General features: G+C 38.9%; 1 protein-coding gene across 1 annotated transcript in view; it reads left to right on the top strand.

Annotated features, from left to right (window-relative positions):
* Positions 1–12,923, top strand: part of GRIP2 (glutamate receptor interacting protein 2) — a 180,648-nt gene that overhangs the window by 50,204 nt on the left and 117,521 nt on the right. Inside the window, exon 2 of the mRNA XM_074196104.1 lies at positions 5,644–5,724. Within this exon, the coding sequence (XP_074052205.1) occupies positions 5,644–5,724 (81 nt within the window). The remainder of the gene's footprint in view (positions 1–5,643; positions 5,725–12,923) is intronic.

Genomic DNA, 12,923 nt, shown 5'->3' with positions numbered 1-12,923 from the left:
CCTTACAAAAAAAGCCTAAAAAGACAATCCTTGTCTGAAAAAGTCCACAGTTGAAAGACAAGTCTTTCAGAGGTAGCCACTGAGACATCTTTAATGGAGTGAAAAGAACAGAAAGAAGATCAGACAAGCAGGATTGCTTTGAAATCCACAAATATGAAATTTATAGGTTATTAAGTAAGCTATACATAGTAGAGACCTGAAGTTTCATGTGAACTCTTGATTTTATGTATGAACATATGATTATGTATATACAGATGTTCATTATTTTTATGTATATTAAGTTCAGAATTAAAAGTTCTAAAATTAATATTAAAAATTCTCCCTTTCCAGCAGTTACAGGATAGAATTTATTGGAGACTTGAGAAGTGTGGTCAACCAGCAGTATGGTCCCAAATGACTTTTCCCAATTTCTTCTCAGACCCAAATTGCCATAAATGGGACTTTTGAAAGGAAAGAGAGGAAGTTTCTGAATCCCCATCTATTCGGTGATGAAGAAGGAAACCCAAGTTGGAAGTAGAGGGTGTGACTGATAGGTCTCAGGTTTTTGCATTGTTCTTATACTCAGGATGAGAAGAAAGAAGGTCACATTTCAAACATTCTCTGAGGTCAATTGTAAGGGAGAGAAAAGAGTTGTCAGGGGCAACTGAGCAGGAAGAGGAGTGGGAGCTTTGGGATTCCATATGGGAGACTTCCAGAGCAAGATGAGAGTAGAAGAAGAGAAGAAAGATGAGGAGGAGAAACAGGTGTCCTGAATACCCATGTGAGAGACCCATGATTTGGGATGAAGTTTTAGGGCAGCAGTTCTATATGTCATTTTTTAGCAAATACTCTATTCGACAAACTCCAATGGCTCCCTCTTAGGACCAAAATTAAACTCTTCTGTTTGGAATTTAGTGACCCCTGCCTCCTCTTTATCCCTTTCTAGGTGGTTGCATTGAAGGTTGGACTTTGTCCACCAGGTTCATAACACAAAAAAATGCCAAGAGCCCCTGTTCTAGAGCCATATTTAGATCTGAAGGAAGTAAAGGGTTAAAAGTTAGGCAAGTATTAAAAAATAGTCACTCAGGTCAGTTGGGTATTGTGCAAGAATCTCTTGGCCTTCCCAAAGATTTTGCTCTAAATTGAATTTAATTCAGTTCTAAGCATGACTTCCCTGTTTCCATTTCAGTGCTAGGTGCTAGAGATAGAAATGACGTAGGTCTTGCCCCCAAAGAGTTTGCATTCTTAGTGCCCTTGTCTCTGAGATTTATCTCCAAGTTATCCTGAGTACATCTTGCTTGTAATAGCTGAGGACTTCCATTAGACTGTGGGTTCCTTGAGGACAGGGATTGTTTTTGCCATTCTTTGTGTCTCCAGGGCTAATTAGCATGGTGCTTAGAGCTTAGTAGGTCCTTAATAAATATTTACTCACTTAAGACTTGAGAACAAGAATGGAGATCAGAATATGAAAAATGTACAAACTAAAAACCTAGTAAATTTTTGTGAGGGGAAGAGTTTAAGCTGTGTTTTAAGGAAACCAGAGATTCTGCCATGCAACAGAGAGAAGGGACAGCATCTCTGTCATGGGGGCCTACCTGGTTAAAGGTAAAGTGGAATGTCACATAGGAGAGACAAGAACAGGGGGCCATTCAGAATAAAAGATGCAGAACAGAGAATATTGTGAAGTTAGACCAGGGTGAGTTTGCTAAAAAGGGAAGAGCTTATTACTTTATACATCCATAGATATTGAAGCATAGAAGCCCCTGATCAATTGGCCCACTCCTCCCTTAAACAATCTAGTCAAGAAATCATCAGATAATGTAGCTCTATGAAACTCAGCAGCTTCTCTCTCTCTCTCTCTCTCTCTCTCTCTCTCTCTCTCTCTCTCTCTCTCTCTTCCTCTTCAAGAAAACTCAACAGTGATTCAGCCACATACAAAACTTGCCACTTCCATTTCCTGTTAAGTATTTGAATTTGAACTAAAAAGTTATAGATATCCCTTTGGATTTTTTTTTGCATATCTGTGCTATCTGTTACCAGGGTAACACTTCCTTTTTCCCATGTGACATCCCACTGGATTTATCACTGGAAGGGTCCATCTCTGAAATCTTTTCAACTTGACAGACTTAAGATCATAAGGTCATAGATTTTGGAAGTGGAAGATACCTTTTCCTTTATCTCTCTATATCCTCCATTTTATAGATTAAGAAACTGAGACTTAACAAATTAAGTAATTTGGCCAGGTGATTCAGTGGCAGAAGCAGGATTTGAATCCAGTTCTTCAGACTCCAAACTCAGTGTTCTCTCCCCCCTATAAATTCTACTCTCCTCACTTTAGCCTAGATTGGAGACTCACCATGGCGACCATGCTAAGCAGTAATCCATAGGTGTCTTGGACTTCCTAGAAGATGTTTGCTGTGTCTCAGGCATGCCTAAACACCTATTGATTTTTCCTGAGGTCTGTCTGAATCAAGGAATTGCCTTGGACTGGACAATACTTCAGCATAGGTGATCTTGCCTCACTAAAGTGATATGGAGGGACTGAAGCCACAGAAAGGGACTAGTTGCTGGATGAGGAGTATGAGGACCAGTGTTGACTCTGACTCTCATTACTGGTGTGACCATGAACAAGGCAGTTCATAGCTTCTCTGGTTCTCAGTTTCCTTATTTGTAAAATGGGGCTGATCATCCTTACCTTGTCTTCATCCCATGTTGTAAGCATCCCAGTAGAAAATGGATGAGAAAGCATCTTGAACACATTTAAAAAGACTCTCTCTACAAAGGCAATGGGATAATGTGTTATCTTCAAATTATGATCATGAGTTATTATTGAGATAATAACTTTTCTTTGATAAGGGGAAAGTACCCTAGAGGAGAAGCCTTTTGACTTGCTTTAGACATATGAGAAATTATTGCTATATCCAGAAATAGCAGATGAAGACTGGTCTTTATCTGATCTATCCACTGCCTATTATCCAGTTTAGTGCAGATGGTATCCAAGGAGTCATCAATAGGGAAAGCTCTCATCTTTGGTGTAAACTATGGTTTATTTAGTACCTTTCCTCACAGTAACACTGTGAGGTAAGAAGTACAAGCATTATTATCCCCATTTTACAGCTGAGAAAACTGAGAATAAAAGAAATAATATGACTTGTCCTGATCATTGAGCTGGTGAGTATTGAATCCAGGTCTTCAGTCCTAGACAACACTCTTTCCAAAAGACCCTTATCATTAGAAAGTAAATCCACATGTTTTCCTCACAAATGCATATCTGGTGAGTCATGTCTTCTTCCCTTTAGAGAGGTCATGGACTATTGCTCTGGAATATGACATGCATCTTCCTATATGGTCAGTGCATTGAATCCATTGCATAAGAGGCAATGTGGTATGATGGGATAAGTGTGCTGAATTTGACCTGGTAAAATCCCATATCCCTTCACATCCCATATGATCTTACAACCCATGTGACCTTGGCAAAGGTCACTTCTCTAGTAGTCCTCCTCATCTGTAAAAGAGAGGGGGTCTTAGGTCCCTTTCAGTTCTTAGTTTATGATCCTATGAATTATATTTCTTTGCTACAAGGAAAAAGTTGTAGGGGCTTTTTTTGGTGCCATAAATGACAAATGAAAAAATTGCATAATAAAAGATTTTTCAAACAGAAGTTAGTGTCAACTGAATATGACAGCCTAGGGACATGATTTGGTACCCGCAGAGAGTGAGGCTAGTGGATAAATTGAGCACAGTAGTTCTAAGCTTCAGTAGGGATAAAACTAACTGAGATTATGGAACCAATATATGTGATCTTCCAAGAGTGGTAGGGGAGCAAGTTCAAAGTTTCTATGCTGATCAGAAGTAGGTTCATCCATCAGTGACCATAGCATTTCCAGCCTGGGTGATATTGGGAGACATAGACTCAAAAAAATTAAAATAGTGTCAACAAGAAGCATGGGAAGGGTTTGTCTTGGGCACACTCCTTTCTCATTGACTTGTGACCCTTAAACATTTTCTGCTTCTCATCTTCCTAGGGTCTTGTTCATAGGTAAATGTCAGCTACTCCTAACTACTCTAGAAATTTATAATGAACTGAAGGTACTTCCTCTCCTAGCAGAATTCATATATTTAGGGAGCTCTGGGAAGGGAAAATACCATCTCCCATACCTGGAATGCATTCCTTCCTTTTCACTCTCTGTTGGAATCTTGCTCTTCCTTCAAGGTTCAGCTCAATTTCCACTCCCACCAGTAAGTTATCTGTCCAGTCAACAATATTCTCCAGTTCATATTTTTTCCAGAAAATCTTTTGTATCCTTTGACCCTATCACTCTTTATCTTGTATTCTTATTAACTATATATGTGTAGTGTGATGTCTTGGAAAGATGCCTAGAATTGGAGTGAGAGAACTGGGTGTGAATCCTACCTCTGATTCTTAACTAGTTGCCATGTTTCTGGGCAAATCATTTTAACCTTATCTATAAAATGAAGGTAATAAAAGCACCTACATCCAAGGGCAGGTTGGAAATAGAAACAAGATGATGTCTGTATAGTAGAGCCTTTTGTAAACTTCAGATTTCTACACAAATATCAGCTGGTGGCAGAAATAGCAACCCCTGCTCTTCCCTTAGCTTCCTGAGGACAAACCCTGTGGAAACATTCATATCCCTAGTTAACATCAAAGTTCCTTCCACGTGGCAGCTACCTTATAAATGTTTGTTTAATTTGAATGTGCTAGAGATCCAGAGGAATTAATTTTCCACTGGTATTGAAATTTTAGGCATCATGGGAGAAAAGAAGGGAAAGTATCTCTGGACAAGGAGACTTTCTGAGGCTCCTCAAGACACTACATAGGCTGCCACCTATTGGGTCTATACATGAAACTGGACATGAAAATGACCCATGACCTGTTCATCTTTAAGCCCATAACCATAATGATGGGCTTAAAACTCAAATGGAATCACACAATATCAGACCTTTGTTATTGTTCACTCATTTCAAACTCTTCACGACACCATTTGGAGTTTTTTGACAAAACACTGGAGTAGCTTGACATTTCCTTCTTTAGTTCTTTTTACAGATGAGGAACTGAGACAGAGTTAAATAGCTTGTCCAGGGATCTGATACCAGATTTAAACTTAGAAAGATGAATTTTACAGATTCCAAGCTCAGGATTCTACCCATTTTGCCACCTAGTTTCTTAAATAGGGTCTTTAAAGATCCCTTAAGTCAGCCCCATCATTTTGCAGAACAGGAAACTGAGGTCCCAAGGGGAAAAAACTGACCCTGATGAGTTTTGTGGCCATTTATTTATTCCCCACACCCAAATAACTCAGTAAATTAGTTTCAGGACCCTAATTCAAACTTGAGTCTCTCATATCTCAATCTGGTGCTGTTTTTGGCATATCTTACTCCAGGGATGGTCTTCCATCTTTTCCTCATTTCACCTGATTTAAAGGATGGCCAATTTGACTCTTTCTAGGAGAATTAAATGTGAAGGAAATAAATCTGTTATAATCCTCCATCTCTTCTAAGGACCAGACTGAAACTGTGGCATGAAATAATGCATTCTGAGGTCACATAGACATGGAACACAATGACTTTTTCAAAGGAGAGGATAACCCAGATAGAAATGAAAGTTGTATTCAACCCATTTTCCCTCTTTCTCTTTTATAGATGATGGCCCTTATTCAAAGGGAAGTAAAGATTCAGGTGGCGCAGACACAGCCCTGGTCTGCCGAAGGCAAAGTATTCCAGGTAATGAGTCCCTTCATTCTGTTTACCTTCATTTCTTTCATCAGTGAGTTTTTGTAGAATTAATTGGTCCAAGAAATATCACAGAATGAAGACCCAAGGTGGAGAAATGAGTAGGTTGGAGATTGAGTAAATACATAACTCTTGACAGTCAAAGGTTGAACGATGGGTACAAAGCCAGGCTAGTGCAACCACATAGAGAAATCCAGGACAGCCAAACTGTGGGGATGAGAAGGTAGCAACCATCAGTTAACTATCCATGAGGAAATCAGCAACCTTTCCACCCATTCTGAGACTGAGAATAGTAGATGAGAGCAGGAATTCGAACCCTTGATTGGTGATTAACAGTTTGTCTCACAGTGCGTCAGTTGTAGAGTCAATAACCCAAGAAAGACAAAGAGATGGTGAGACTTGTATGATTTCTCTCTACTAGAGCTATATGGCTTTGAAGTGACTCACTTTCCCTGTGTGTCCCTGTTTTCTCAATGACTGTTCCTTAGCTTGGAATGCTCTCTCTCCTCCTCTTCTTCCTCTTCATCCTCCCCCTCCCCTCCCCTTTCTATTCTCTTCCTCCTTCCTCTCCCCTTCCTCCTTGTCCTCCTCCTTCTGATCTTCATCCTTCTTCTCTCACCCTCCTTTTCTCCTCCTCTTCCTCCTCCTCCTCCTCCTCCTCACCTCTTGGCTTCCTTCAAGTCCCACCTACAATCCTGCCTTTTACAGGAAGCTTTTCCCAATCCTTCTTTATTCTAAAGTCTTCCTCCTGTGGATTATTTCCTATTTTTCCTACATGCAACTTATTTGCACGTAGCTACTTGCATGTTGTTTGCCCATTAGACTGTAAGCTCCTTGAAAGCAGGAGTCTGACTTCTGCATTTCTATATATCCCCAGTTTATAGCGCAGTACCTGACTCATTTAGGCACAGACTGAATAGATGAACTGTGGCGTGACTGTGGAAGCCTTGTGGGCTGGGCTGCTGCCATGCTTCCTGAGGTTTTGGTCACTGAGAACACCACAGATTTGGGTAATGATGATTCTTTCCCTAGGTCAGCAAAAAGCACTGAGTTGATGATATTTTCTTTCTTTTTTAATTGAAATTTTATTTTTCCAGTTACTTGAAAAGATAATTTTTCAGTATTTATGCACTTACAAATTTATGAATTCCACATTTTTCTACCACCTTTCCTCACTTTTCTCTACCCTCTCCATGGTGGTGAACAGATTGGTAAAAGCTGAACATATAGATTTATGTTTAACGTATTTTCATATTAGTCATGATGTGAAAGAAATAGGACTAAGGGGAAAGAAAAAACATTAGAAAGAGAAAAACCTAAAAGAAGTTTTAAAAAAGTGAACATGGTATGCTTTGCTCTGCATTCAGACTCCAGTTATTTCTTCTGGATGTGGATGACATTGTCTATAGCAGGTCTTTCAGATTGTCCTGGATCTCTGAACTCCTGCAAGGAGTTGCAACCATTATTGTTGTTAATGATATTTTCTATTCTTTTCTCATAGACTTCTGCCTTAGGAACTTTAATCAGAGCTCATTGGACCCTGGCACATAATAGTTTGGGAGTATGCAAAGGTTGAAGCTGAAAGATGGATTGAAACAAGATAAGAATTCAAAAACCATAGAAAAGAGGACCTTAAACTGGTGGCCACTCTTCTCTCAGTTTCTTTATATATATATATATATATATATATATATATATATATATATATATATATATATATATATATATACTTCCTGTTATGCTAGCATCACAGGATTGTAAGAATTAAGTCAGAGGGATCAGTCAGATCAGCCAGTTCAACCTCTCATTTTACATTCAAGGAAACCAAAGCCCAGAACATTCAATGTTTTGCCCCAGGTCACATGGGGAGGAAGGAGCAGAGTTAAAGTATGAATTTAGGTCCTCTGCCTCCAAATTCAGTAATCTCACAAAACTTCCCTACCTTTCAATGGTCATATTATGGGGATGTGACTAACCAGACCTTGGAAGTGGAATTGAAGTAACTGAGATTAACCCAGTTGGAATTAGAAGTATGATTAGATATAAAGAGTAATCCTGATGCTAGGTCCTATTCTTCATCTGTCCTTGTTGAACTCCTGCTCTAATATTCTGTGAAGTATTATTATTATATCCATTTTCCAGCCAACTAAGACTGAGAAGTTAAATGACTTGCTGAGAATCACAGAGTCCAATACTCTTATCAGTTAGACCACTTAGCTGCCCTTTTGCAAACATATATCTATAATGTACATATTACATGTAACATGTTTAATCTTGTATATTTGTACATATGAACACACACAGATATATATATTAAATATATGTTTATGTGTGTGAATGCATGTGTCGAAGAAGAAACAGTATAGTATAGCATATGGAAAACCAGTCTCCAAGTCAGGAAGACCTGGGTTCAAATTTTGCTTCTGACATACTGGTTATGTGACTGGCTAGATCACTTAATTTCTTGGTGCCTCTAGTCAACTTTCTAAGACTTTAAATTTGATGAGAGTTGCATATCTCTACATTGAGAGAGGGTATTTCCTGAGTGGAGCTACCTACACAGGATGAAATTTCAGGTCTAGTCTGGAAAAGTGGAGTAGGATGGTTAGCATGATCTGTTGGAGTATAGAAGTATCCTTTCTAGATGTGGGGATCAAGTGGCGTTTCTTGGAAGAGGTAATATTTGAGGAATACCTCAATGGGCAGGGATATGGGAGAGCTAAGAGGGAGGTATTTCCAGGTATGAGGAGCTCTTTTACTAAAAGGAATGGATACAGGAGAGGGTAGGACAGGACAAAACACCAGAGAAAAACAACTAGCCTAGATTTCATTTACAACAGCTGATCCTACACCATTAAAGCTCATTCATTTTGGTATCTGCCTCATTTTGGAGAGACCAGAAGACAGGTGAAAGGAAATGCCATGCAATTCAGTACCTATAGGGCAGCTTCTGAGAGCAGGGCCTAGAAGAGAATCTTCTCCATGCCTTCCCTATGGTGTCTAATCAGGACGGTGAGGGAGGTGGTTGCTACTGTTTTGACTTGTGTCTGACTCTTTGTGATCCCATAGATTGTAGCTTATCAGCACTGTCCTGGGATTTTCTTGGCAAAGATACTGGAGTGCTCTGTCATTTCCTTTTTCAATGAATTAAGACAAATAAGGGTTTAATGACTTGCCCAGGGTGACACAGCTAATAAATGTCTGAGACCATATTTGAATTCAGATTGTCCTGACTCCAAGTCCAGTTGCTCCATGCACTATCTCCATGCTCCATCTACCCTGATGGAGTGAGAGACAGTATGAAGGGTTTGGGGAAGAGATAAATTGGAGTGTGTGTGTGTGTGTGTGTGTGTGTGTGTGTGTGTGTGTGTGTGTGTGTGTGTGTGTGTGTGTGAGAGAGAGAGAGAGAGAGTATGTGTAGGATGGAAGGCAGAAGGTTAACTATTAGATAAAAGAAGATAAAACGCTTGAAATAATCATTAGAGAATTGGAAGGATCACTGAAGGGAAGGATCACTGAAGAATAGCAATTATCTATTTGGAATTTTATAGCGTGAATTTGTGGTAGATGTAGCATTATACGATGATTTTTGTCCATGATGCTTGGAAACTCAGAGCAAAAAAGTGAAAGAAAATGGTGATAATTACCCAGGGAGGAGAACTCTCAGGTTGACCATAGTGTAAGACTGATGGAGAATAAAAGGGGAATAAAGGAGGAGCCTTGGGTATTATAACTAACAGCCATACTCGATGCTCCAAATGGAATTCATTATGTTTCCCGCTAAATCCAACCTTCCTCCAGAACACATTATTTTTCTGGAGATCCCTATATTTGCAGCCTCCAAGTCACTCTACGTTCTTCCTTTTCCCTCATTCGCATGTCCAGTCAATTGCCAAATCATCAGTTCTACCTTAAGAACACATCTTTTCATCTATCCCTTCTTTTCTCACATTGTTACTACCCAAGTTCAATTCTCACCAGGGCTACTGGAACACCTTATAAATTAATTAGGCTCAAGTTTCTAGTCTCTCCTTTTCCAGTAAAAATTATTTTGCTATTGTCATTTTTTTCATTCAGATCTGACTCTCCATGACCCCTTTGAAGGTTTTCTTGGTAAAGATAATGAAGTGGTTTGACATTTCTGTCTCCACCTCCTTTTGCAGATAAGGAAACTGAGGCAAATAAGGTTAAATGTCCTGCCCAGATAAGCTGGTAAGTGTCTACACACTGGAACTCATGAAGATGAGTCTTCCTAACTTCAGGCCAGGCACTTTATCCACTGAATCAAATAGCTGCCTATAGCAAAAATTCTATATAGCTGCCAAGATCATCTTCCTAACATCGAACCATTTTATGCCACATTCAAGAAACAGTTATAGGATTTAGTCTCTAGGATAGAGTTCAAACTCTTTGGTTATATATTTAAGAGTCCTTTACAATCTAGTCTCATCTTTCTAGGCTAATTGTATACCACCTTTTCCCCCTCACTCTATATTCCATCCAAATTTCCCTACCTGTTCCCTAAATTAAGCATACTCCATGTCTTTGAATAGACTTTCTTCTATGTCGAGAATGTCATTTTCTCTCATGGCTTACTTTAGGATTTCTAGTTTCCATTAATTTAATTGGCAATGACACCTTAAACTAGAATAGTAGTCAGATAATGTGCAATAAATTTTCTAAAGATTTTCATCTTAGATGGTTAAAATAGCAATATCTTTAGTTATCTGAAAAGGGTACTTATTGGACATGCACACTCCTTATTCTCAATAATATCAGATCTTTGAATTACTCTTTTATTTTATAAAATGTAATATTTTCTGTAATTAACTTTCATGCATCTATTTTAACTTTTATGTAATATTTTATTATTTATAAAACTTTCCATTCATTATTTCATTTAACTCTCTCAATAATCCCATGAAGTGAGAAATTTAAGTGTTCTTTCTTCCATTTTACAGATGAGAAAGCTGAGTCTCCAAAGGGTTAAGTGATTTGCCCATAATTTTAGTTAGTATAGATCAAAACTCAGATATCCTGACTCTAGTCAACCTAATTCTTTGGGTGAAAATGGCAAGGTGCAAGGATGGTCGGTTGTAGATGTGGAAGTAATTACTACCTGTCCAAATGAAGCTCATCCAACTACCCTAGTCCATACTGAGATCTCCCCTCACTCAACTCTTTCTATTACCTATTACCTCTTATTAGTTACTACCTATTTATTGGGCAGTGACTTCTGTTTGACCTTGTGACATCTTTCCTTAGGTTGTTACTTATATATTTTGGGCCTCCATCACTGTTTTGGGCTGTTTCTGTTTCCATCATTAGGCCATATATGGTCCTTAGGACAGGGATTCAACATCAATCCTACCTGCACCCTATCTCATACTCATTTAAGGTTTGCCCATTATAGGTATTGAGTAACTTTGAGTTTATTGAGATATACATTTGCAGCAAACAGATAATGGGTTTGGAATTCAGTGAGATGGCCTCCTTGAACACAGATCATTGGGAATTGAGTATTTAATAGTAAGAGCCTTACTCAGTTGAGCACAAACCATGGAGTAATAATTACCTAAATAAATAAAGAGGAATTAGCAAGGGATTTGAGCCTCAATTAGAGTACACTTCCTCCAGAGTAAGAGTCCCTATCCCTTCCTTTTCAATGTTTTTGAAGAAGTTTGGAGATGGATCCCTTCTTCTCAGGTGAGAAAAATTCTCTTTGTATATGCTCTTTGAGGCCTGAAGTGAAACCCACTAAGGGACTACTAACCTCCCTCAGGGGGATGGGTAGGAAGTGGGCACCATTTTGTTTAAACAGCCAACAGTTTTGGTGATTGGTAGTATCATTGTCTTTAACCCAGCCAGGAGCATGGACAAGTGTCTGGCTTAAGGATTAAGACTAGATTTTTGTACTTTAGATTTTTGTATTTTTTTTTATTTATATAGTTCCTGAACTTGGCAGTGCATCAGAACCCCTGGGTGAGGGTTATGGACTTCTCAGATGGGATATCAACAGGGTCCCTGGGGCCTATTTTACATCATGGGAGGGCCAAGGAGGGAGAGAAAAGCAGACCCATTTCCATAGCTTTGGTCACAACCACTGATTTCTCAGTCATACTCACAAGGGTAGATACAGAAAAGCTAGTAAGATGAGTCTTATGAAAGATAGCATGTGTGTGCCTTTGTATATTTGTATGTTTCTGTATATAAATGCATGTAGGTATAACTGAAGACGACTGTACTTTTGTATAATTACAAGGATGTAAATGTGTGTGTCTTTTATTTGTGTATACATCTCCTTAAGGACCCCAGATCACTTTCAAACTATGATGAGGCACTAGAATGGAACTTTGGTGGAGGTCCCTTGTTAATAATTCCTAGAAGAATAAGAATATTTAACAGAAATAATTCCTTGTTAATAATTCTTATTGGTGCAAAGTGAGTAGCAGTAGAGGGATAGGAAAAAGGGAATAGGTACTGGAATAGGACAGAAAGGGATAGATAATCTGGGGGTACCAAGACAGGGAGTCAGATGGACTACAGGTTAACAAGAGAATCATGGAGTTTAGAGCTAGAAGCCACCTTAGAGACCCTCAAAACCACCTCCCTTCATTTTAGGGGGGGGGGGGGACAGAGAAATTAAATGACTTTTCCAATAACACAAAGATAGTAAATATTAGAAGTGAGACTTGAGGTTTGGAGACTGAGTTCTTTGATTCAATGCATCTGGTAGAGCCAGGTACATTAGTGGTTAACTAGCCCCAAGTTCAAAGTGCACTATGGGTGCATATCATCTATAACAGATAATGAGCCCCCACCAACATGCTTACTTTTAATAGTCAGTCAAATGACACAAAGGTATTTCAAGAAATTACAGAATAAGAAATATAATGCCAATAAAAAGGCTCTATAAACTTTGGACTCACCATCCCATGAGTCAGATGGAAGAGTGGAAATATATTAGGGGCATCCAAGAAGAAATCCACTTGTATGGATTATGTATGATCAGGGATACAAGGATAGCCACATGGAGAATATATGTGGCCAGGGATTAGAGCCTATGAAATCACTATGGTCACCAATGCAAGTGGTCCAGGTTAAGCTCCTCATGGCCTATATTGGGGTACGTGGTAGGAGTAGGGAGCATGTGACTACAGACTTCACACACACACACACACACACACACA

Source organism: Macrotis lagotis, chromosome 8, assembly GCF_037893015.1.
Source record: "Macrotis lagotis isolate mMagLag1 chromosome 8, bilby.v1.9.chrom.fasta, whole genome shotgun sequence".
NCBI classification, from domain to species: Eukaryota; Metazoa; Chordata; class Mammalia; order Peramelemorphia; family Peramelidae; genus Macrotis; species Macrotis lagotis.
This window is presented reverse-complemented; position numbering and strand designations above follow the sequence as displayed.